General features: G+C 37.1%; 3 protein-coding genes across 3 annotated transcripts; 1 reads left to right on the plus strand and 2 right to left on the minus strand.

The window, feature by feature from the left end:
- The first annotated feature begins 940 nt into the window (after window positions 1–940).
- On the plus strand, window positions 941–5,119 carry LOC113330156 (25.3 kDa vesicle transport protein). The gene is made up of 6 exons (XM_026577003.1): window positions 941–1,173; window positions 2,007–2,230; window positions 2,551–2,711; window positions 2,832–2,978; window positions 3,733–3,809; window positions 4,626–5,119. Exons 2-6 carry the CDS (start codon window positions 2,043–2,045, stop codon window positions 4,707–4,709), a joined length of 657 nt encoding a protein of 218 aa, XP_026432788.1. The 5' UTR covers window positions 941–1,173; window positions 2,007–2,042; the 3' UTR covers window positions 4,710–5,119.
- Window positions 5,120–9,658: 4,539 nt separating this feature from the next.
- Window positions 9,659–11,941, minus strand: LOC113330198 (probable leucine-rich repeat receptor-like protein kinase At1g35710). The gene has a single exon (XM_026577044.1). It carries the CDS (start codon window positions 11,166–11,168, stop codon window positions 9,960–9,962), a length of 1,209 nt encoding a protein of 402 aa, XP_026432829.1. The 5' UTR covers window positions 11,169–11,941; the 3' UTR covers window positions 9,659–9,959.
- A 7,556-nt stretch (window positions 11,942–19,497) lies between these two features.
- LOC113329872 (leucine--tRNA ligase, cytoplasmic-like) lies at window positions 19,498–20,702 on the minus strand. Its single transcript, XM_026576695.1, has 2 exons — window positions 19,899–20,702; window positions 19,498–19,839 (listed from the first exon to the last, which is right to left on the minus strand). The coding sequence occupies exons 1-2, from the start codon at window positions 20,700–20,702 to the stop codon at window positions 19,498–19,500; spliced, it is 1,146 nt and encodes a 381-aa protein (XP_026432480.1).
- Window positions 20,703–21,269: the final 567 nt, after the last annotated feature.

Raw genomic sequence — 21,269 nt, forward strand, 5'->3', positions numbered from 1 at the left:
ACCTCTTAGCAGCATTACGCCATTTGGGGATGCTTGTATGTTGAATTGGTTTACTTTATTGGGTTGGTTCTTCAAAAAACACTTCATGCTCACAAAAATCATGATCCAAGGGTGTAAGTTCTTCGTATAGTTCCAATTGTGAGTTGGTATCATTAATCGAAGATTGAAGATATGCTCCTTGTTGTAGTTGAGCTAAAGATTCAGCAGCTGCAATTCTCTCCTCACAATCATCTTCCATTTTCACAAAAAAAGTTCCCTCTCAATTTTTTTTTCCTCCTTCTACTCTCACCTCACTCACACAGATTCAAATAAAAATACACACTAATCATTTACAAAAAATCTTAAGATTTTACTAATTATTATTAACCACTAAACCTGATTAATGAGGGGTAGATTAGGAATTTAAAAATTAGTTAGATAAGAGGTGACCCTGATTTGATATTTGGATCTAGTTTTTGTCCTTTTCCTGTATCCCCAATTAGTTTTGATATCCCCCAATTGCGCGTTCTTTTTTTGGTTTTTCATAAATCGTTTTGAAATTGTGTTTCCAAACCAATTTCTCGCTTTCCTGAAAGCGTCCCGGCTACGGTGTGGTCGGGTCACATCCATTTTGTATGTGGCCCCTCTTCATTTTCTGACACCTATTTAACTAAAATACATGGCCCCTCCAAATCCCCTTAACTATTTCACTTTTTCGACAAAAGGTCAGAAATTATAGAAAGAAAATACAAAAACAGTTAGGTAATAAAACTGTTTTCCAAATTTTTCTTACTTTATGGGACGTATAATTATTTAAAGAGGGACCACATCCTAGCCGCACCATCCTAGTCGGAAAGTCAGGGGTACCCAAACAAGCTACAGTATAATATACAGGTCCACATGTGTCGTTTGCGCGTATAATGTTAGACGAACTGCCACAAAAATCTCTCCAGGAAAAGAAAAGAAAGAAACCGCGTCACTTATTTTTTTACTTCGATTTGAAGGAAGTCTTTACATTTTCTCCTCCTCCGCTTCTTCTTCCAAAGAATATTCTTCTTCTCCTCTTCTGGGTTTAATCCCATAATCATCATCATCTTCGTTACAATTGTGAAACCCTAGAAATCCTTGAAGAAGCTGTTACAGAGAAAAGAGATCTGATAAAATTCCAACAGGAAGACCCAATTTGAGAAAAAGGTACTATTTATTTTGAGAAATTTTGTGTAATTAGGACTTGATCTTGTTGATTTCTTATGTTATGATTAATCTAAAATTTGATCAATTTGAATCTGAGCTTGAGTTGTGACTTTTATTTTTTGTTTTCTTTTGATTAAGATTTACGATCTATAGGAAATCTGAGAACAATTAGGTTGAATTTAGGGTTTTGCGATGTCGATAGCTATATGAGTGCAATTACTGATGGTTTACTTTTGGATTTGTGATCATTTTGAAGTAGATTTGATTGGAATTTAGAGATTTTTTAGAACTTTGCAATCATGAATCATGATGTCTTTAGGTTTGCATTGGGTTGGGAATAATGAAGATGGATGTTATATGATAGAACACTTATCGAATTTAGGGTTTTAGCAGATCTCTTTGCTGCACGAGCCTTGTTTGGTACAGGTGTAAAGAAGTCATCAGATTGTGTTAATGTTCATGCAAAAATCGAGAACCCCGGACCCGCTCCACAATTGGGTTTAAGTGTTGAGATTGTGTCTTGTTATTAGACCTTATAGACTTGTTTATAAGTGACTGTAGGAAATACACAAGGCTAGAGGATGAGAAATTCGATATTCCATGACCAATGACTCTTCTAAATATTTCGCTTGGTACTGTCTAGATAGGCTGACTACTTCGGGGTGTCAAAAAACTTCTAGAGCTGTAATACAGTAAAGAGCCAAAGTAGCCAAATTTGCATGTTATTGTTTTGCTTTCTGAATTGCAAGATAATCAATGATAAGTGATCCAGCTGAAATGTCTTGTCTTACTGCTAATTTCTTTTCTCCGTGATTGCAATTTTTTTATTTCAGGTTTTGTGAAGATAGAGAATTGTATCTATATAAAAGATGGTGAAACTGACACTGATTGCTCGTGTTACTGATGGTCTTCCGTTAGCAGAAGGATTAGATGATGGCCGTGATCTCAAAGATGCTGAGTTTTACAAGCAACAGGCTAAGGCCTTGTTCAAGAACTTGTCCAAAGGGCATAACGAAGCTTCAAGAATGTCTATTGAAACTGGTCCATTTGTTTTTCAGTATCCTTTGAGATTTTTTATGTGATGTTTCCATAAGTAATGCTCCTTAAATACCAGTAATTTGCATATTGAACCTAATAGAGATCTTGACAATTAGGATAATCCACTTTAAGAATCTACTCATTGTTTTGACCCACTTTTACCACGAGTATCTCTGTTACTGACCCATTATTATTACCTATCGCTATTTGAAGAAGGTCTGTCTGTGTTACTTCTGACCATTTACTCAACTATAAGTTATTGTGATTAACTTCTGCTCTATTTTTGCCTGTTTAAGTTGTGTTATTCGGTTTTGTTGGTTCCTTGACCAAGTGGTACAGCTATATCATAGAAGGTCGGGTGTGTTACTTAACAATGTGCGATCGTGCTTATCCAAAGAAACTCGCCTTTCAATACCTTGAGGACCTCAAAAGTGAATTTGAAAAAGTTAATGGGAATCAAATTGAAACTGCTGCCAGACCCTATGCCTTCATTAAATTTGGTTAGTTTGTGCGCATTTCTTACTTGTTAATTTTCATTGTAATTATTCATAAAGACTTCGTTGCTCCTAAATTTTCTTTTGAATTGTTAGTATTGACATTTCTTGTATTTTGTTTGGTAGATACATTTATTCAGAAGACTAAGAAGCTGTACTTGGATACCCGTACTCAGAGAAACATTGCAAAACTGAATGACGAACTTTATGAAGTCCACCAGATAATGACACGTAATGTTCAAGAAGTTCTTGGTGTTGGTGAAAAATTGGACCGTAAGTTCCGTATACTCATCTAACCTCATATTTCATCCTTTTTTGCTAATTTTTGGGTCGCATAAACCATAGAAGCTAGTCTTATTTCCTGTGTTTGAGCGTGCATCTATATAAAGAGATCAAATAGCCAACCAGGTGGTTTTTGGTTTACAAAACTGTGTTGGAAAGAAAATCAGCTGAAAACGCAAAAGTAGGAAATAAAAACATTGCCGTTCTCTTTAACTAACTAATCTGTGCAGGAATTGCCGTTCTCTTTAACTAATAAGTAGGAAATAAAAACATTGTTTAACTTCAACAAAAACGATCTTTGGATGTTTGTTGTCGGAATATCAGCTGAAAACGCAAAAGATCACAGATTAATTAGGATTTGCTATTAGTATCTTCTACTAAAGATATATCAATACTTCTTCAACTGCCAAAATTTTTTTTTAAGAAAAAACCTGCACCGACAAATATACATGGTCTTGATAAGGTTCTTTCAGGGCGTCTAATCTGATTGTCAGTACTGGTCAAAAACTCAGAATGCTAGAGTTTCCTAGGCAATGTAGGCCGTTGACAAAATTGATCGTGTATTGTCGTCGTTGTCAAACTCTTACCAATTTCGAGGTCACTGAAGCACCTGTAGCTTATAAATGCGTTTTGGTTGTTCACCTTTATGTACATGCTTTTCTTGAGACTTTCAAGTATTTTTTTAGCAATTCGCTTTACCTTTGATGCAGGACTAACACGTCTTTTTTTGTGTTTAACTCTGCAGAGGTCAGTCAAATGTCGAGCCGGTTGACATCTGAATCTCGTATCTATGCTGACAAAGCCAGAGATTTAAATCGACAGGTCAGTCTGGTCACTTAGATATGTTGTTCTTGAAAACCTTTAGTGTTTCTGTGATGGGGTTAGGATATTATGCCCCTGCATCACTCTGTTCAACAGTCGAATAAGCCTTTCGTTGCCCCCATCATTGATGATTCGGCTTGGATGTGTTGAATATGGCTACTGTCATCTCCTTTAATATCTTGTGGAGTGGATTACATATGTTGATAAACAAGATAACAAAGACTAGGGTGCTTCGTATTTTGTTTGTTTTGTACCGTATATACATGTCTTCTTGCAGCGAGTTCTTTTTCTCGCCTTTAAGGCAACATACGTAGTAATGTCTAAAATTCGACCCTGGTGGAATCTTTATTAATGCGCATTGTTTTGCAAAAAACTTAAAAATTATGTATAACCTTCTGGTTCATTAGTCACTAAAGCATGGGAACATGTTCACCAGACGAACAGAAATGAAATTTTTTTATAGATGCTAAGATTCTCAACTAGGCACACATGGTGACGTTTGACTCTACAGCAGGAAATATTCCCTTAAACGGAACAGTTAAGGATAGCATGTTGACAATAGATGGCCACTTGTCTTACTGGGTAGCTCTCTTTAAGTCTGCCTGAACTCTTGGAGGCAGGTTACAATGTTATAGAGTGATCATAACCTTCAGATGCACTTAAATCTTTGAGTCTCGTTTTCTGTCTTTAATGTATCAGTGCTGCATTTTATTTTTCCGATATTACAGTTATCAATAACCACTTGCATAATGTTACTTGATCTTTACATTTGGAATCATAATTTGGTATCTGATTAAAATTGCATTTTCCTGTCAGGCTTTGATACGTAAATGGGCCCCTGTGGCTATTGTACTTGGAGTTGTCTTCCTCCTCTTCTGGGTCAGAAAGAAACTCTGGTGATTTCACACCAAATTCGTGCAGTTCCAGGTAGCGTTCATACAATTTTTGCAATCATCCCATTGGCTGAGCAGCGTCTCCCAGTTCTGTTGACCCGAGAAAGCCTCTTCCTGAGTATGGATCCCTCGCCTGCATTCGGACATTCAGTAAATGCATCCCGGTGTTATATAGTTTTTTTTTTATTGCTTAAAAGAATCTAGCAAGCAGTAGTTTTCATGACTATGACTGGGTGAAACTTGTTATGATTGAGGGACGATAGAGTTACAATCAAGTGAGACAAATATTTATAATTTTTTTGTTGAAATTAGAAGGCAGTTTGATCATCCAGTATGGAAATTGATGAACTAGATATATCTTCTTACAAATTACAAATAATAATGTTAACAACAGGAGTATTTTGTTTTTCTTTTCCATGGACAATAGCTTCTTGTCGTATGTCTAGGTGTGCTCCAAGTAACCAGATCATTATCACCAAAATGGGTGTTCGTTCACCTGTTTCAAGTACGACTTCATAAAATTATTGTTGGTTTCATTGCCCCAATTAGCCCGGAAATGATTAACCTACCGCGTGAAAATCCCACATGTGCCGGCTACTGATCCAAATGCAGAGAAGTTTTGATCTCGTCCATTCATTCCCTACCGGGACCTGTTTCAAGTACGACTTCATAGAATTATTGTTGGTTTCATTGCCCCAATTAGCCTCCATGAGGTGCTTAAAAAATACGACTTCATAAAATTATTGTTGGTTTCATTGCCCCAATTAGTCTCCATGAGGTGCTTAAAAAATTATTGGAAATTCATTGTTCCGGAGCACCATCTAAGGATATACACATTTAGTCATTTCCCATCTTAGGATGTACAGCGACCTCGCAATATTCCCCAACGGAATAAGGCAGCATCCATCTGTGCTGTCTGACTCCTTGCACCGTATAGAGTTCAGCAATGTTATAAATAAGTGTTGTTTACCCGAGATAAACACAAATCAATACCCAATCTAGAACTAGAACAAAATCTGATCCAATCGGACCAATCGTTTGGCACATATGTGACTCTAGACGCACTACCACTTTTGGCAACACTCTCACTATCCATTCGAGGAACACGGGGACCATTGTTCCTAATGAAATGAGCCTTCCTAAACGCTCATTAATTAGCCTAATATGTCACGACGTAATCATATCTATTTCTTGTAAATCTAAGAGATTTTGTACGATCACTAATGGTAATTAAGATATCATTCTCATTCGTATCTTCTTTTTCATATGCTTTTTTATTGGAAATGGCAACATTCCATTCTTGCTGGCATGTACCTATTATAAATATGAATAGTGGGTGGTGCTCTTTATAGTTCTTAACATATGCACCTCTTTTGAGCCTCCATTCGAACAACCAGTCCTAGAGAGACAAAATATCAGTAGTATCATTCATCAATGACTTCTTTCAAGAAGTTCTTCTCCTTAATCCATCTTGTAACCGCTCTCGTCTTTGGTCTCATCTTGGTCTCCTCCTCCTTTGTCAATGCCGGTAGAACTTTTGGTTAGTATTTCTTCATAACAGCACACTTGTTCATTATATTTATGATTTTGTTCGACTGATCGTTTTTTATTGATGACATTTTTCTTTGATCCTAATATGAGAGATTTTGTTATCGAACCTTTAAGCTAGTGCCGAAGTTAGATCGAACGAAAGAATTTACCATACTATGTGTGGTTTTATGTGTGTATTAGCTTTTAGCTGACTTTTTTTGATTAATATCGTTGCATGAATGCAGGTGAAGTAGTGCCACAAGATTATACTGATGATTGCCAGTTTCTGGGTTCATGCAAGGATGGTTCGGATTGTACTTCTCAATGCGAACAGCGAAGTTTCTATGATGGGGCTCGTTGTATTGACAACCCTAACGGTCGCCGGGGGCTCCGTTGTTGTTGCATTGCAGCTTAGTTGATAAATTTTCTTAAAGATCCATTAATTAATTCATTGTCTTACGTTTTCGATGTCTCCGTGCATATCGCTTTTAATGAAATTTGTAGAGTTTGTTGATCTTCTTACAAATGAACATATCCAATTTGTACAAGAGTTTAAAAAGAAAGTACGGTCTTGAATGATTCTGCAAGCAGTCCACTTAACACAAACCACAGCGATTACGTTTTCAGCCATTGAATAGCCTCCAATGCAGCCATTGCTTGAGCTTGTTCAACGTCTAGAGACTCGAGTTGCTCAACATTCACATGTTGCTCCTTGAAAATAACCTGCTTAACATTCACTATCCATCTAATTTTGTCCTTAAAGTGCATGTGAATCCTTATTGCAAATTTGCTCAACAATATGAATATCAAATAAAACTGACAGAAGATTCAAGCTCCATTGATTAGTATCCTTGTCAATCAGCTGTTCCACACAGTTTATTTTAATAACAATGTTTAACACAAATACTTACCCATATTCAAGACCCATCGTTACGGCTAAAATTAATAATATCGTTACTAATTGGGTTACCCCAGGGGAAAATATTTATGCCTAAGAATCTATACTCACAAGGCATCTGAGTATCTAACATTCTCCAGGATAATCCGGTCAAAAGAACTTTTTGGAAGACGGCAATCTTCTCAACTCCTTTTTGTGTTTTACTATCAAAAATAAGTGTGCAAATTATCCAATCATCACAAGCTTTTTCATCGTGATTTGTGTCCTCGCGCGTACTTTGTCGTTGCTCCATGTAAAACCCCCTCACAATCATGAATTATTAGGCCAAAACATGCAAAATTTGTATGCTTTAAAAATGACGCGTCTGGAATCCATCAGCTTTTCCGTCACTGCTTGTCAGTTATTAGGAGATGGAAACCAAATGTCTTTCCGTACGTTGATGCCTCTGCCATTGTCCATTTGCCGGCCATAATTTTTCATAACAATACTTTTAAGATTACAAACAAATACCTCTTCATATCCAACACCCATTACAGCTAATATCATTTACACTTTTTTTTTGAAAGTAATATCATTTACCCTAGGAGGAGGCATCTGGATCATCTAACATTCTCCGGAGTCCAGACTGATTTGGTCAAAAGAGCTTTAGTGAAAGATGGCAGTCTTCTTAGGATGTTGATCCCATGACTTTAGATTTTAGGAGGATGATGATCTTTTTCTCCACTAGAGCCGTCTTTGGATAGTGCCATTCTATTAGTGAGCTTTTTAGACATTGGAAAACCTGAAGTTTTTTGGATTTCAAAGTATTTCCAAACTTAAAGGTGACACTCGTCTAGACAATTTTCCACGAGGAATCGCGGATGGAGAATGATTGTTAGGTGTTAGTGAACCACCAATGGGTCCTTCAGAAAGGAAGTGCGAGATCCCTATAAAGAAAGATACACCGCCAGTCCAAGAACCACTTTTATCTCTTTGATACTACTACTAGTCTAGGGATTAGTTCAGATCCTCTTGTTTGAATATTAGGTTTTGGTATATCTATCCAAACCCATAAAGGGTTAATTGGGATTATCAAGCTTTTGAATCAAATGAAAAAGAATTATAGACAATGCAAATGGATAGAGATTAGAGATAAAGCAAAATGGTCAAGGAGAGAAGATTTGTTGAAGGCTGTTGTGTTGTTCACAACAATGGCTATGGCTAGTCCCTACCACAACAAGCAAAGAAGCAACACAGCTCATGGGTTTGTCTTTGTTTGTCATTCTGCAGTATTTAATTAATACTGGTCCTCATCAAAGTCCCAAAAACTTGATAGCCAAATCCTTAATCAATCAATCATGCATCAAAAACTAATCAACCAAAAAACTTTGAAAAGCAGCTCCCTGTCCCCAAATGCATGTTGTTCCTTTCAACTCGTGCATCTTTAATTTTTGTACCGCTACCACCACCATCATCAAAATATAATTGAAACCCCTTTGATTGATTGTATATTATCATCAAAAAGAGACACAATAAGAAGCTCGCTATAGCAGAGCGTGACGCAATCTTAATTATCCAATTTTGTTTTTGTTTTTTTTCTTTCACAAAATTGGTTAAAAATACCAAGATCAACCTTTCCTGGGTAAAAAAAAAAATATAAAATTTGAGACTGTTTAAACGAACGAGAAACTAAAAATAGTCACGATGTAAACAGTTTCATCCTATCCATTTTCAAATACTTTTTCTTATTTTTCATTTACATCAGGATGCATCCAGTTTAATCATCGCTCTTTTTTAAGTTTAAGCCGGGATGAATCCAGTTTCATTCTTTCTATTTTTTTGTGTCCATTTCACCCATACTAATTTTTACTCGTTCATTAGAACCATGTTTTAAAAATATTTGGACGAATGACCCATTTTCCGTTTTTTTTTTATATATATATATATCAACAAATAATTAGGTACTTACGAGTTTCGAACTCCACTCATGAAATTCTGTTGACTGATGTCATCACTTAATAACTTTACATTATTGTGATATTCTCTTATTTATCCAGAATATATCTTTTTGCATTGTTAAATAGACCAGGAGTAATGCAGTATACACCGACTCTTTGGTTGCCTTGGCTTTTGCAATATTGTTAAGTTGCGTATGTTCTTGAGTTGCAAAGTACATGAACTGTACATATTGGTCCCCAATCTATCTTTCCAACTCACAAAGTCATGACAGGACAACTAGCTAACAAAAAAAAAAGAAAAGAGGAAAAGCTAAATCAAAACAACAACTGCTACTCCTTCTTCTCATCATGATCCCATGGGGTTTTAATGTTTTGAAAGATCTGTGGAAGTATGGTGAGATGTCAATTTCATGAGCTACCTTTCCTATGACTGGTCACTATTTGCATAGCATTATTGTTACAGAACCCATGCAATGGGGATAGACCGGAATTGATGAACAGTAATCTACATATCTAACTAGGACTGACTGAATTCATGATGAGTTCATTATATATGTGAACAAAATTAGACTCATCTTACACATATCAAAGTTTCCACTTCAAGCAATTATTAACAAGTACAAAATATAACACAGTTTCTCATACACAAACCAAAACTATATAATCCAAATATTTGCTCAGACATTTTACGATTGTGAACGATCGTGATGCTGCAGGATCAAAAACGTTGGATCAATATATTTTCCCATTTTATACATTTAAGTTTCGAGATACAAATTTTTATTAATATAATCTTATCGTACGAGCCCCCAAAAATATAACAATTGATTAACACGTATATAATCCTATTTATTTTTTCTTCCCATTTACCCTTTTCCCACAACAAATTCTGTCAATTTTGCTTGCCTTTCCATCCACTTCCACACTGATCAGCCGGTCTTGTGCTCTCCGTTCCAGCACTAGCTGGACATGTGGTATGTGTAGGCGGTACCATGCAGTTATACTGTAAACACACTGAACTACTCAGTGGAATCTCAGCCATTGGATTTATCTGTATCCCACTCAAATAATTATGCTGTAAGTACAATATCTGTATATTTGCGCTCATTAAATTCGCCACCATACTCTCTGGAACTTTCCCTGTAAACTTATTGTGGTTCATATACAACTTCTGTACCGATGAAAACAACGGCGGAATCTCACCGTAGAATTTGTTATGACTTATATCAATCGTTCCAATCATCACTTGATTCAACGGTTGTAAATTACCTGTGAACATATTCCTCTGCAACTGAAGATCCGAAATCGGAAATGTAAACAAATTCGCCGGAATTCTCCCCGTAAACTGATTCATACTCAGGTCAAGATAATTCAACCGGTTCAAACGAGTTAACAACCGGTTAACCGGTCCAGTCAGATGGTTTCCGGATAAAGAAAGATACTGCAATGTAGAAGGAAAAGACCACCGGAGCAAATAACCAGTTAGCTTATTATGTTTAAGATCAAGCCGAGTCAATGATTGTGTAAAAAACGGTGGAATAGAACCGGAGAGATGATTATGACAGAGTATGAGATTATTCAGTGACCGGAATGTACCGATTCTTCTCGGAATCGAACCTGTTAATTGATTATAACTCAAATCAATAGTTCTTAAATTCTTCAGTTCTGTGATTGAATAATGAAGATCACCGGAAATGAAGTTTTTACTGATAGCCAGAAATCTTAAATTCTTGAGCTGATTAAGAGTGTCCGGAAGTGTACCTATGATCCGACCGGGGACGATGGAGAGCTCAATCAGAGATGACAATTTACCAATATATGGATGTATATGACCAGTTAAACCTGGTGAACCAGCTGTAGGATCACCAAGGTTCAACGCGATAACCCTATCGGAAACACAGTAAACACCGTTGAAATTACATGGATCAGAAGTGAAATCCCATGATGAGAAGAAATTAGAACCTGGTAAATCGTTTAAAGATTTTCGAATTGCTTGTAATGCTAAGAAGTCTACTGGATCTAACATTGCTGTTGTTACTGAAATTGTAATGGAAAGATAGAGTACCAATGAAGCAGTGATTAAGTGATATAGTTTCTTCATTTTTGATAATGATGATTGATGGATGGACGAAGAAATGATACTTTTTGTTGGGGGGTTTAAAAAGGGGTGGAAATGTTGGTGAAAGCCTGAAACTTTTTCCGTGATGATGAGACGGATACTAGTTTGTTTCAGGTATCTCGTGATGAAGAGGCACTAGTGTGAATGGTTTAATGGAGGTGTAGAGTACTAGTAGTAAAACAGAGATGGTAGTTTTAGAGAGAATGAGGAAAAGAAGACCTGGGAAATAAGTTGGTTTCTTCTTCTTAGTAGTAGTCTTCATTAAAGCTTAGCTTCTCAATGAAGGAGATGAGGAAATTCCATTTAACAGCTGGTCAGCTGCATTTTTTTTTCCTGGGTGTCTTGGAAGAAGGTTTGGTTTTAAGAAATTTTACGAAAACAAAGGAGAAATGGATGATGACAACTAAGCAAATTTAGTGACTACGAGAACCATGTGAGCTCAAAAATAAAAAAAGTGGGCTACACTTCCAAGCTACCTGTGATTTGTTGAGCTGTACGTTTGGTAACTGAGTTGAGCGCCTTCAATGCTGGTGTCAAAAAAATCTCATGGATATCCGAGGTTATTCGTATGTGGATCTTTTAACTGAAAATCATCCATGATGATATCTACATAAAATCATGGCATGGCATGGCATGGAGAAAGTCTAAATATAACCTCTCTTTTTTTCCCCCGAATGCTAGGAGATCAAAAGGCCTTGGTTTGGATTCTAATGTCTCATCCTTGATTTGATAGTAAAACATTTCCTAGACCACAATCTTTTATGGACGAAATTCGTGGAGCATCAACACTCAAAAGTGCTAGGATCGTATCATCCTTATCAGTGGCGGAACTGGAAATATAACCTAGGGGTGGCTTTGGGCTTTTAGGGGTGGCTTAAGCCTAGTACGTGGGCTTAATTTTAGCAGCCCAACTAAAATAGGTAGTGGAAAACAAGGCTTTTTGGGCTCTCAAGGGTGACTTAAGCCAGCCCTTGTCTGGCTGTAGTTCCGCCCCTGATCCTTATGGTTTTGATGCCGCAAGTACTCTTCTAAACTTAACAAAGTAATTTGCTTATCGTGAAATTTGTTTGTTGGCTATAAAATAAAATAAAATAAAAAATACAGGAAGATATATGCAGTTCTTACTAGCTCAAAAACATGTAAGTTGGACTCCCCGGTGAAGGTGGACATTGCTTTAACAATTTCACATGCTGTCCAGCTATCTCATCAGCATTCGATGCATCCAACACTTGTACTTGCTCAAGTTTAAAGTGACCCAAGTGTCTTTTGATAAGCTCCAGATTCTGCTGGAGAACCTCTATCTCACCAAATGGCATGTAAAGCTTTTGTTCGGCATTACACTCCTTCAAAGCTGATTCAATCTCTGAATCAAGTTTGACTTCCCGCGCTTCAGTGTTATAATTGGCCCGGAGAATATTTAAGCATTCAGCTTCCCATCCAGCATAATGCTCGTTGACATATATCAGCCCTTTCGTGGAATATTTTATTTTTCATTTGTTTTATGATCTGATTGCTTGATTATGTTCTTATTGTTTGTTTACTTGTTTCAAGTACGAGTTCGTAAATTATTGTTTTCTTGCCCTAATTAGCATCCATATCCTGGTTTATTCATTATCAGTTGGTTGATATTACAAATGTGCATGATCCCAAAATGCCTAGAAATTGTTCGGAATTTGTTGTTCTGAAGCACTATCTAAAGCACTTACAGAAGACACAATTCCATCTCAGGATTGGCAGTGATTTATCCATTCTAATTTACAAACATGGGTGCCCCCAAACATGGTGTGTTGTCTGACAACTTCATATCAAGGCTTTCCTTGCAATGTGTAAAAGAGTCGTATATAGTTCACCAATATTATAAACAAGTGTTGTTTACTCGAGATAAACACAAATCAATACTCATCTAAAACTATAACAAAACTGATCCAATCGGACCAATCCTTTGGCACATGTGTGACTTTAGAGCTATGAAGCACGGTAACTGATACGGGGAAATGGATACGGGGATTAGTTGATTTTTGAAAAATGGATCATTTAATTTTATAATAATTCATTTAAGTTAAAGAATCACAAAAGAAAAAAAAATCTTAAATAATTTCTGGAATATTAAAATAAAACAGATAAAAGTTGTCTAACATTTGGATCTCCCATCACTTGTTAATATTGTCTCCATCAGAGACCACCGCTTCTTGCTGTGGCTCGTCAAGTGAAAGATTTGCAACTTTAAGTCTCTCACACCGTCTAGTGTATCAAATTTATATTCACTGATATCCCACATTCTATAATTTTAACTTTTTCGTGAAAGGAGATGAATATTACTATAAACAAGCAATAAATCCTCAGCACGTTGGTGTACAATCTTGTTTCTCTTCATTGAATGGATAAAATTATATATGCTTCAATTTCTCTCCAACGATAAAAATTATGTATGCTCCATTTATATTATAGAAAGTATCCCCTCTTAGAGTATTCGAGAGGTATCCCCTACCCTTTTCGTAATTAATAAAAAGGGATACTTTAAATGGAGTATGTGATACGTATCCCCAAGTATCTCCAAGTATCCGACACTGATACGGTGTCCGACACGGATACATCACCTACTTTGAAGTATCCGTGATTCATAGCTTTAGAGTTTAGACGCACTACCGCTTTTGGGCAACCCTCTCTAAGTGACATAATCATATCTTTTCTTGTAAATCCATGAGATTTGTATGATCATTAATGCTAATTAATTAAGATATTATTCTCATTCGTAAGCAAATCTTCTTTTTCATATGCTTTTTTTTCTATTGTAAATGGCAACATTCGTTCTTGCTTGCATATACCTATTATAAATATGAATAGTGGGTGGTGCTCTTTAAACTTTTAAACAACCATTGTAACAACCAGTCCTAGAGAGACAAAAATATTGGTAGTATCGTTCATCAATGGCTTCTTTCAAGCAGTTCTTCTCCTTAACCCATCTTCTAATCACTCTCATCTTTGGTTTCATGTTGGTCTCCTCCTTTGTTGATGCTGGCAGAGCTTTTGGTTAGTATTTCTTTGATTTCTTCATTACAGCACACTTCTTCAGTATGTTCAATATCAGTTTCACTGTTCGTTTTTATCCAAGAACTTTTTTCTTCGTTCAGAGATTTATGTTTTGGAGTTTCGAGCTAGTGCCTAAATTAGATCGAATGTCAAGTCACATTGACTTTACCATGTATAGCTTGTGTGATTTTATGTTTGGATTAGTTTTTGGCTGAATGTTATATTATTACATGAATGCAGGTGGAGTGGCGCCACAAGATTATACTGATGATTGCTATTTTTTGCGTTCATGCAAGGATGGGTCGGATTGTAATTCTCAATGTGAAAGGAAAAGTTTCTATCAGGGGGCTCGCTGTATTGACGACCCTAAAGTTCCCCATAGGCATCGTTGTTGTTGCCTTGTAGCTTAGTTGATTAATTTTTTCTTAAAGATCGATTAATTAATTCATGGTCTTTAAGTTTTCTATGTATCCACCCAAATTGCATTGTCTAACGAGTGGTTGTCCTTGTAGGAGTGAAATATCGCACATGTTAGTAAGCATGCAAAGTGAAGACCATATAACTTAAACGAGGGAGATTGCACACAACAAGGTTGAGATGACGCACCGTATGATGTCAGCAAAGTCACAAGTAAAGTGTGAAGATCTGTGTGAAGTGTAGTTTGTGCGAGAACGAGTGATTGTACATGAGCGAGTGTATCGCATAGAGACTCCGAAAATAAAGGATCTCTTAGCTGTCATCACTATGTAAGATCTTATATAAAGAGGAGAGGTTATTACTTGTAGGGGGATTCTTTTAGTGAGTGTGAGATAAGAAATCAGGAGAGAGAAAGTAAATCTAGGAGCAAGTAAGATTGTTGTAATACTTGTATCCATCTTGTAAACCGACTTAAGTCTTAATAATCAATGAAGAGTTCAATAACGATTACCTAATATTGATTATAGTTATAGTGGAATGTGGTTGTGAGGAAACTTGCAACTACATTTTTGGTGCTAGAAACAACGATGGGTGATAAATCCTGTTAGTAAATCCATTGAATCTTGGAAAAAGTAAGATCTGAAAATTGTGGAGAAAACTTTTAATTCTTTGAAATTAAAGATGGTGAGAATCGAATCTACTATTGAGCAAGGAACAACGGCTAGAAGGAGCAATAGAATCGCAGAAAGAAGAAGAAATATAAATCTTGATCACCAAGAGGAAATAATAGAAGAAACTCAAGAAAATGAACTCCAACATGAACCTCAGCCCGAACAAGAGCGGAACAATGATATTAATTATGATAGAGTGAGTGTTCATACTTCGCAAACAAGTTCTACTGGAGAAGAAACACAAAGGAATGGAATACCAGGAAGAATTGATGGAAATGAAGAAGATATGATAATTGCAGAAGTTACACAAAGATTGATTGCATAACGGAGAAGAGATGAAGAAGAACGTGCGGATTTGATTCGTCAAAATAATGATCTGAGAGAAGAAAATCTTAGGTTACATGAACAGAGATCAAGAAGTGATACAAGGTCAAGATCAAAGTCAAGCATAAGTTCATCAAAACAAGTTCAGTCTAACCGTGAAAATGATAAACAAAGACATCGCATGGAAGTTATTTAAAAAAATTCGCAAGAAAATAAAAATTCACAGGATCAACAGGAGAGAAGACGTACAATTCAAGATCGAGGAACTAAACGATATGAACATACACGTGAGCTTCTTCGCTGCACACATCATAATCTTGAAAGAGAGGAAGATGATCCAAGACAAGAGCAGATGATGTTACATGGAAGAGAAACGGTGAGGAATCAGTATGAGCGCGAAGAGGAGATTACACGTGCGAGAGATGAAAGAAATAGACAGAAAAGAAGAGAAGAAATTGAAGAGAGAGAATTGCAGGAAGCGTTATGTCAAAACAATCATGACAATAGATTAAGACGATACGAACGTTATCGCATGGATGATACAGAACAAAGAAGAGATGAAGAAGAGAGGCGTGATAGAGTGCATAATGATATGAACATTGAGAGAGAAAGGTGTAGGCGAAGAAGATAAGAAGCTGAAGAATGCTAAATACAAGAGGAAGTATGTCAGAATAATCATGAAAATAGACCGAGGCAAGCAAGATTAAAAAGACCAATGCGAGAAGATTTAGATCAAACCTTAAGTGAAGAAATTTTGAGAGAAATGGCAGAATTAAGAGAAATGATGACTACACGAAGAAATGGTGGAAGGAGACAATTAGAAGAAGCAGTAGAAGAAGCTGGAAAAACTCCTTTTACAAGACAAATCCAAAGGGCAACAATACCGTCCAAGTGCAACTTACCAGTGTTTACTAGTATATTTGATGGAAGTGCTTGTGCAGTACAACATGTGAAAGCCTACACCCGATCTCTATTGCAATGGGAAAATAATGATGCAGTCATGTGTAAATATTTTGCTGCGAGCTTGGCGGGAGAAGCTTTGAAATGTTTTGAAGGGCTACCAGTAGAATCAATCTGGTCATTTCACCATATACATAACGTTTTTTTAGGACAATACATCAGCAATAATATGTAAAGACTAGGGATTGAGACAGCATTCGGACTTCGCAGAAGAACAAATGAGACTTTGTGTCATCTAACAACACGCTGGAGAACCATGTGTAGCGAAATGGGAAGATAAGTATATGAGCGACACCTTATTCTTGCATTTATGAATGCTCTCTTTGCTACAGATTTATTGTATACACAAATCTTTCGGATAAAGGATACGATAACAATGTCAGAATTGCGCGAATTTCAAGAAGAGTACATAGCACTTGAAGAGAAACAAAGAGATATGGAGTCGTACCCAGTTGCAATACCATATGCGAAGGGTGGAAATGCAAGTTTACTTCCAAGATTGACAAATACTGTTGCGAGTACATCGCAAGGGAATCAAGAAAGTAATGTTGCAGAAATGGAACAAAAACTGGTAGCCATGGGTAGTGCAGATCAAGCAGAGTTTGAAAAGCAACATCAAAATCGCGGAGGTACTGATACGATTCAACCAGGAAGTTCTGGAGGTCCAAAAACACATTATAATAAAAAAAAACTGAAAGAATAGTGTGGGAGCAGATAAATTTTCCAAAGTTGAATACCACAGTGGATAAGATATGGGAAGCTACCATCCTAATGGAAGATATTCCAGAACCACATAATGTAGGAGACGAACCACCACCAGGGAGGAGGAGTAAAGAATTTTGTGTATATCATTGATTTCACGGTCACACAACAAGTAACTGCAGAAATGTAAGGAAAATCATATTAAGGATGATTGAACATGGAAAGTTGAACCATTTCTTAGCACAACCAAAGAATTTTCCACCACCACCACCAAGGGGAAATGAGTATAAAGCGGATAATGGAAAGAATGTACATATAATTGAAGTAGGTGCGAATACGAAGAACTTGTATTGTAATTCAATTATACATTCATTCAAGAATATAGAAGATTTCCATGATAATATCTTAAATCGGGTGTATGCGAGAGATGTTGAAGGCAAAGAGATCCTAAATATTGTGAAAGTATCACCATTACAAGAGTGGCAAAAACAAGTTATCTCATTCAATGCGGAAGAAACACCAGGCGGAGGAGAATCACATGAATGTCCATTGGTGGTAAGATTATGAATTAATCCAAATCCGAAAGTAGAGGATGATAAAGAGGATGAAGCAAATACATGGGCTATGAATAGAATACTAATGGATACTGAGAGTTCTGTTGATATCCTTTTCTATCACACATACAAAACCATGCTCAGAAGAGTTGACGAGTAATTCCTTCAACATACAAAATTTATGGATTTAATGGATCTACGAACAAGCCAAAAGGAGAAGTGACAATGCGAATTTGCCTACAGAACCTATCAACGGACATTGTTTTCTGTGTAGTGGATGTCGAATCACCTTATAATGCTTTAATTGGTAGACCATGGTTGCATAGTATACTGGGGGTGGCATCGACATTTCATCAATGCATAAAGTTCCCTTTGCCTAATGGCATTGGAATAATCATAGGAGATACAATTGAAAGTAGGAACTGTCCAGAAATCGACATTTATAAGTGCGAAGAAAGAGAATGTAAACGAAGGAATTGGAAACAGCGTATCGCAGAGAGTCAAAGAGCTGAGAATTTAATGGTAGATGCAGTATATAAAGTTGAGGAATGCACAAACTTTTGCAGAAATTAAAGCTGAGAAGTTAATTGTAAACAAATAAGCTGAATACTGAAGCAGAATCTTATGCGAATAACAGTGCTAAGCGAATAAGACATATTGGTTCTACAGAAGAAGGAAGTAGGCAGAGGTAGAAGTTCTATTTTCAAGACAAAAATAAAGGATACTAAGATCTCGCATAGAGAACTAATATTCTGCAAAACATTTGCAAGATTTAGGAGAGAAAAAGAGTAGTATGAGGAATGCACATGCTTTTCTTTATGCGAAACAAAAACAATAAAAAATCTTTGTACTAGAGTTGTGAAAACTCAAATATTGGAAATATGGAATGAAAAATTCAAATTTCATATAGTGATATTACCTCAAAGAAAAAAAGAAAGAGTTAAATCTTTAAATAAGACCTTAAAATAAGGCAACAGAAATGATATTTATTATCAGATAGACTAGGAATCCGAATATGGCGTGCAACCTAGTTCGCATACATGCAAGAGGCAGAAAAGTAAGAACTATCGCACGTCATAGTCGGAGAAACCTAGAAAGCATGACTCAAGGGAAAGCAACACCGACCCTGGAACTTGAGTAATGGAGATTTGGGGTGAGAATAAACGAAAATGCCCATCCGGGAGAGATACCTTAAATTTTTAGTCTAAGATAATAATCTTAGATTGAGAGCCTAAGGTCTGAAAGTCTCCCTCAGGAGTGCAGAAACTCGATCAGGGCGCCGAGGTACCTGGTTGAGTCAAGAGTGCCCGGGGCGTCTGGAGCGTACCTTGCCACTCTTGACAAGTCCTGACTATGATGCACTCGGTACGAAGATACCCCACTTAGATTGAAGTCTCGCAACCATAAACCTCATCGGTAATGTATGCGAGACTGTGAAATTACCGGATGGGAAGAGCCATAACCTTAACCCGGTATAGGTAAGTTTCCTTGAAGGGGCATTCAGAGGGGAAGATAAGGACGGCACGCTCCCTGACGGAGAGTGCAATGGTGTAATATGCCATGTAAAGAGTGGAATCAGACAAAGACTCGACGAGGAACTGCTCATCAAAAGGAATGCGAGTGCCCAACCCAAAAAATCGTGAGCAACCCCATTTATTCAACCAGCTCAAAGTTTTGCGAAACCCATTGTGTCTCTTTATGGTAGAGTTTCATTTCGGACAAACATTCCTCAGCCATTTTTCTCCATTCTTCTTCCCCATATGTAATGTACCATTGGTCTGTAAGTGCCACAAAACACTCATCACCTGATCTGGACATAACTTTCTTCTCCGGTTCATTGTAAATAACCGCCTGGTTATTTCCTAAAAGCTTGCTCGGGTCCTGGAACTTCACACCAGCAAATTCTCCAAAAAGCATTGTTCCTTCGGTGAACCCTTTTAAATAAGTCAACCTCTTTGCTTCAGCAAGCTTGTCTTTCTCATTCTGGCTATTAATCTTCAAATCCATGCACACCTTTCAGCCGATTTGTCCCCAAACTCTGGGATGTTGATTACAGGTACAACCGGCAATATCCACTCTTCCTCCACACCGAATTTGTCTCTCAGAGCTTTTTTTGTTTTCAAATCATGCATAGCCATATAATCATCAGGAGAATCACTTGGGACACTGGTGACTATCCCAGTACCCTTATCAGTTAGGACGTTCATCATTGGAAGTGTATATATGATCTCATAAACAGATAGAGGGGAGCGTAGGGGCAAACCGATCAAATCTGTACCAATGAGCTCAAGCAAGCAAGTCGGCCTCTGTGGAACTCTAGAAAGATTCTGATATGCAAGGTTTAGTGCAGCCCTCTCGGTGACGACAAACACATCAGTCTCGTTGATTTCATACGCTCCATAATTACCTTGAGGCAAAACCCAAGCATTTGTTTGCCCATACATGGTCTCAGGTCTCAATGTGGCAGCAGCTAAGAACACTTTCTTTCCTTCCAAAGCTCTCATTTTAGCAGGGAAAGGTGAAACAACCTCCATTTTAATCAGCGTATACTCCTGCGGCAACACACCTTCACCTGATGCTCTATCATGATCTGCGCATGGTTGTCCGTCTAATGGAGAGTAGATGGCGTATCTCAAATCCTTCACAATCTTCCCCATCTCCTTCAATTTCCTGATCTGCCACCTGACAAACGAATCGTAGTATGGATTCATATCTGTTGTGATGAAGGACCGCCGCCAATCGCAACCCAAGCCAAATGCCTTAAGGTCTTCTTTAGCAAGAGGAGGGAAATGCATGAGCCAGTGAGATGGATCTTGGAACTTCGATATTTCAGCATCTGAGAGTTCATACTCTTTCATAATCTCCCATTGGTACTTTTCACCACCGGATTACGACACAGACTTGGACTTTTTACTCTTGTATTTATCTGATTCAGTTTTTCCAATTGTATCAACTTCTGGTTTTGGAACTTTGCTAATAATTTGGTCCTCTTTCAACGGAAATACAGGTGGATTTCCAAATCTTTCAATCTCCCGGACAAGTTTATCAGCAGAGGCCTTAATGGGCATTCCAGTACAGTGGAAACCAAAAGGCAAAAAGTACATTCGCACCTCTCAATCGTTGATAAGCAGCAGCGAACTAAAGCTTCGATAATGAAAATGCGTGACCTATATGAAACAATCCATTCATGTAAGGATAAGGGAAATTTCCAAAGAATTTTTCACCTGGTTCTGGAGGCTTTTCACAAGATTCTGCCTTAAAAACATCATTCTCATCCCACCAATTTTGAACATCTTTTTCAATTTTCAATAAGTAATTTCTTCTTGTATAATTCTTATCATCACCCATCTCTAATTACTCGCCGTTTGACAAAAAAACTGTACACAATAACTGATTAAAGTCAGCACACAAACAACAACAACAAA

This window comes from Papaver somniferum, unplaced genomic scaffold (assembly GCF_003573695.1).
Source record: "Papaver somniferum cultivar HN1 unplaced genomic scaffold, ASM357369v1 unplaced-scaffold_117, whole genome shotgun sequence".
Taxonomy (NCBI): domain Eukaryota; kingdom Viridiplantae; phylum Streptophyta; class Magnoliopsida; order Ranunculales; family Papaveraceae; genus Papaver; species Papaver somniferum.

Coding starts and splice junctions, on each gene's coding strand:
- LOC113330156 (XM_026577003.1), top strand. CDS start 2,043: ATGGTGAAACTGACACTGATTGCTCGTGTTACTGATGGTCTTCCGTTA. Junction 2,712..2,831: donor CTATGCCTTCATTAAATTTG/GTTAGTTTGTGC, acceptor TTTGTTTGGTAG/ATACATTTATTCAGAAGACT. Junction 2,979..3,732: donor TGTTGGTGAAAAATTGGACC/GTAAGTTCCGTA, acceptor TTAACTCTGCAG/AGGTCAGTCAAATGTCGAGC.
- LOC113330198 (XM_026577044.1), bottom strand. CDS start 11,168: ATGAAGAAACTATATCACTTAATCACTGCTTCATTGGTACTCTATCTT.
- LOC113329872 (XM_026576695.1), bottom strand. CDS start 20,702: ATGAAAGAGTATGAACTCTCAGATGCTGAAATATCGAAGTTCCAAGAT. Junction 19,840..19,898: donor GGATATTGCCGGTTGTACCT/GTAATCAACATC, acceptor ATGGATTTGAAG/ATTAATAGCCAGAATGAGAA.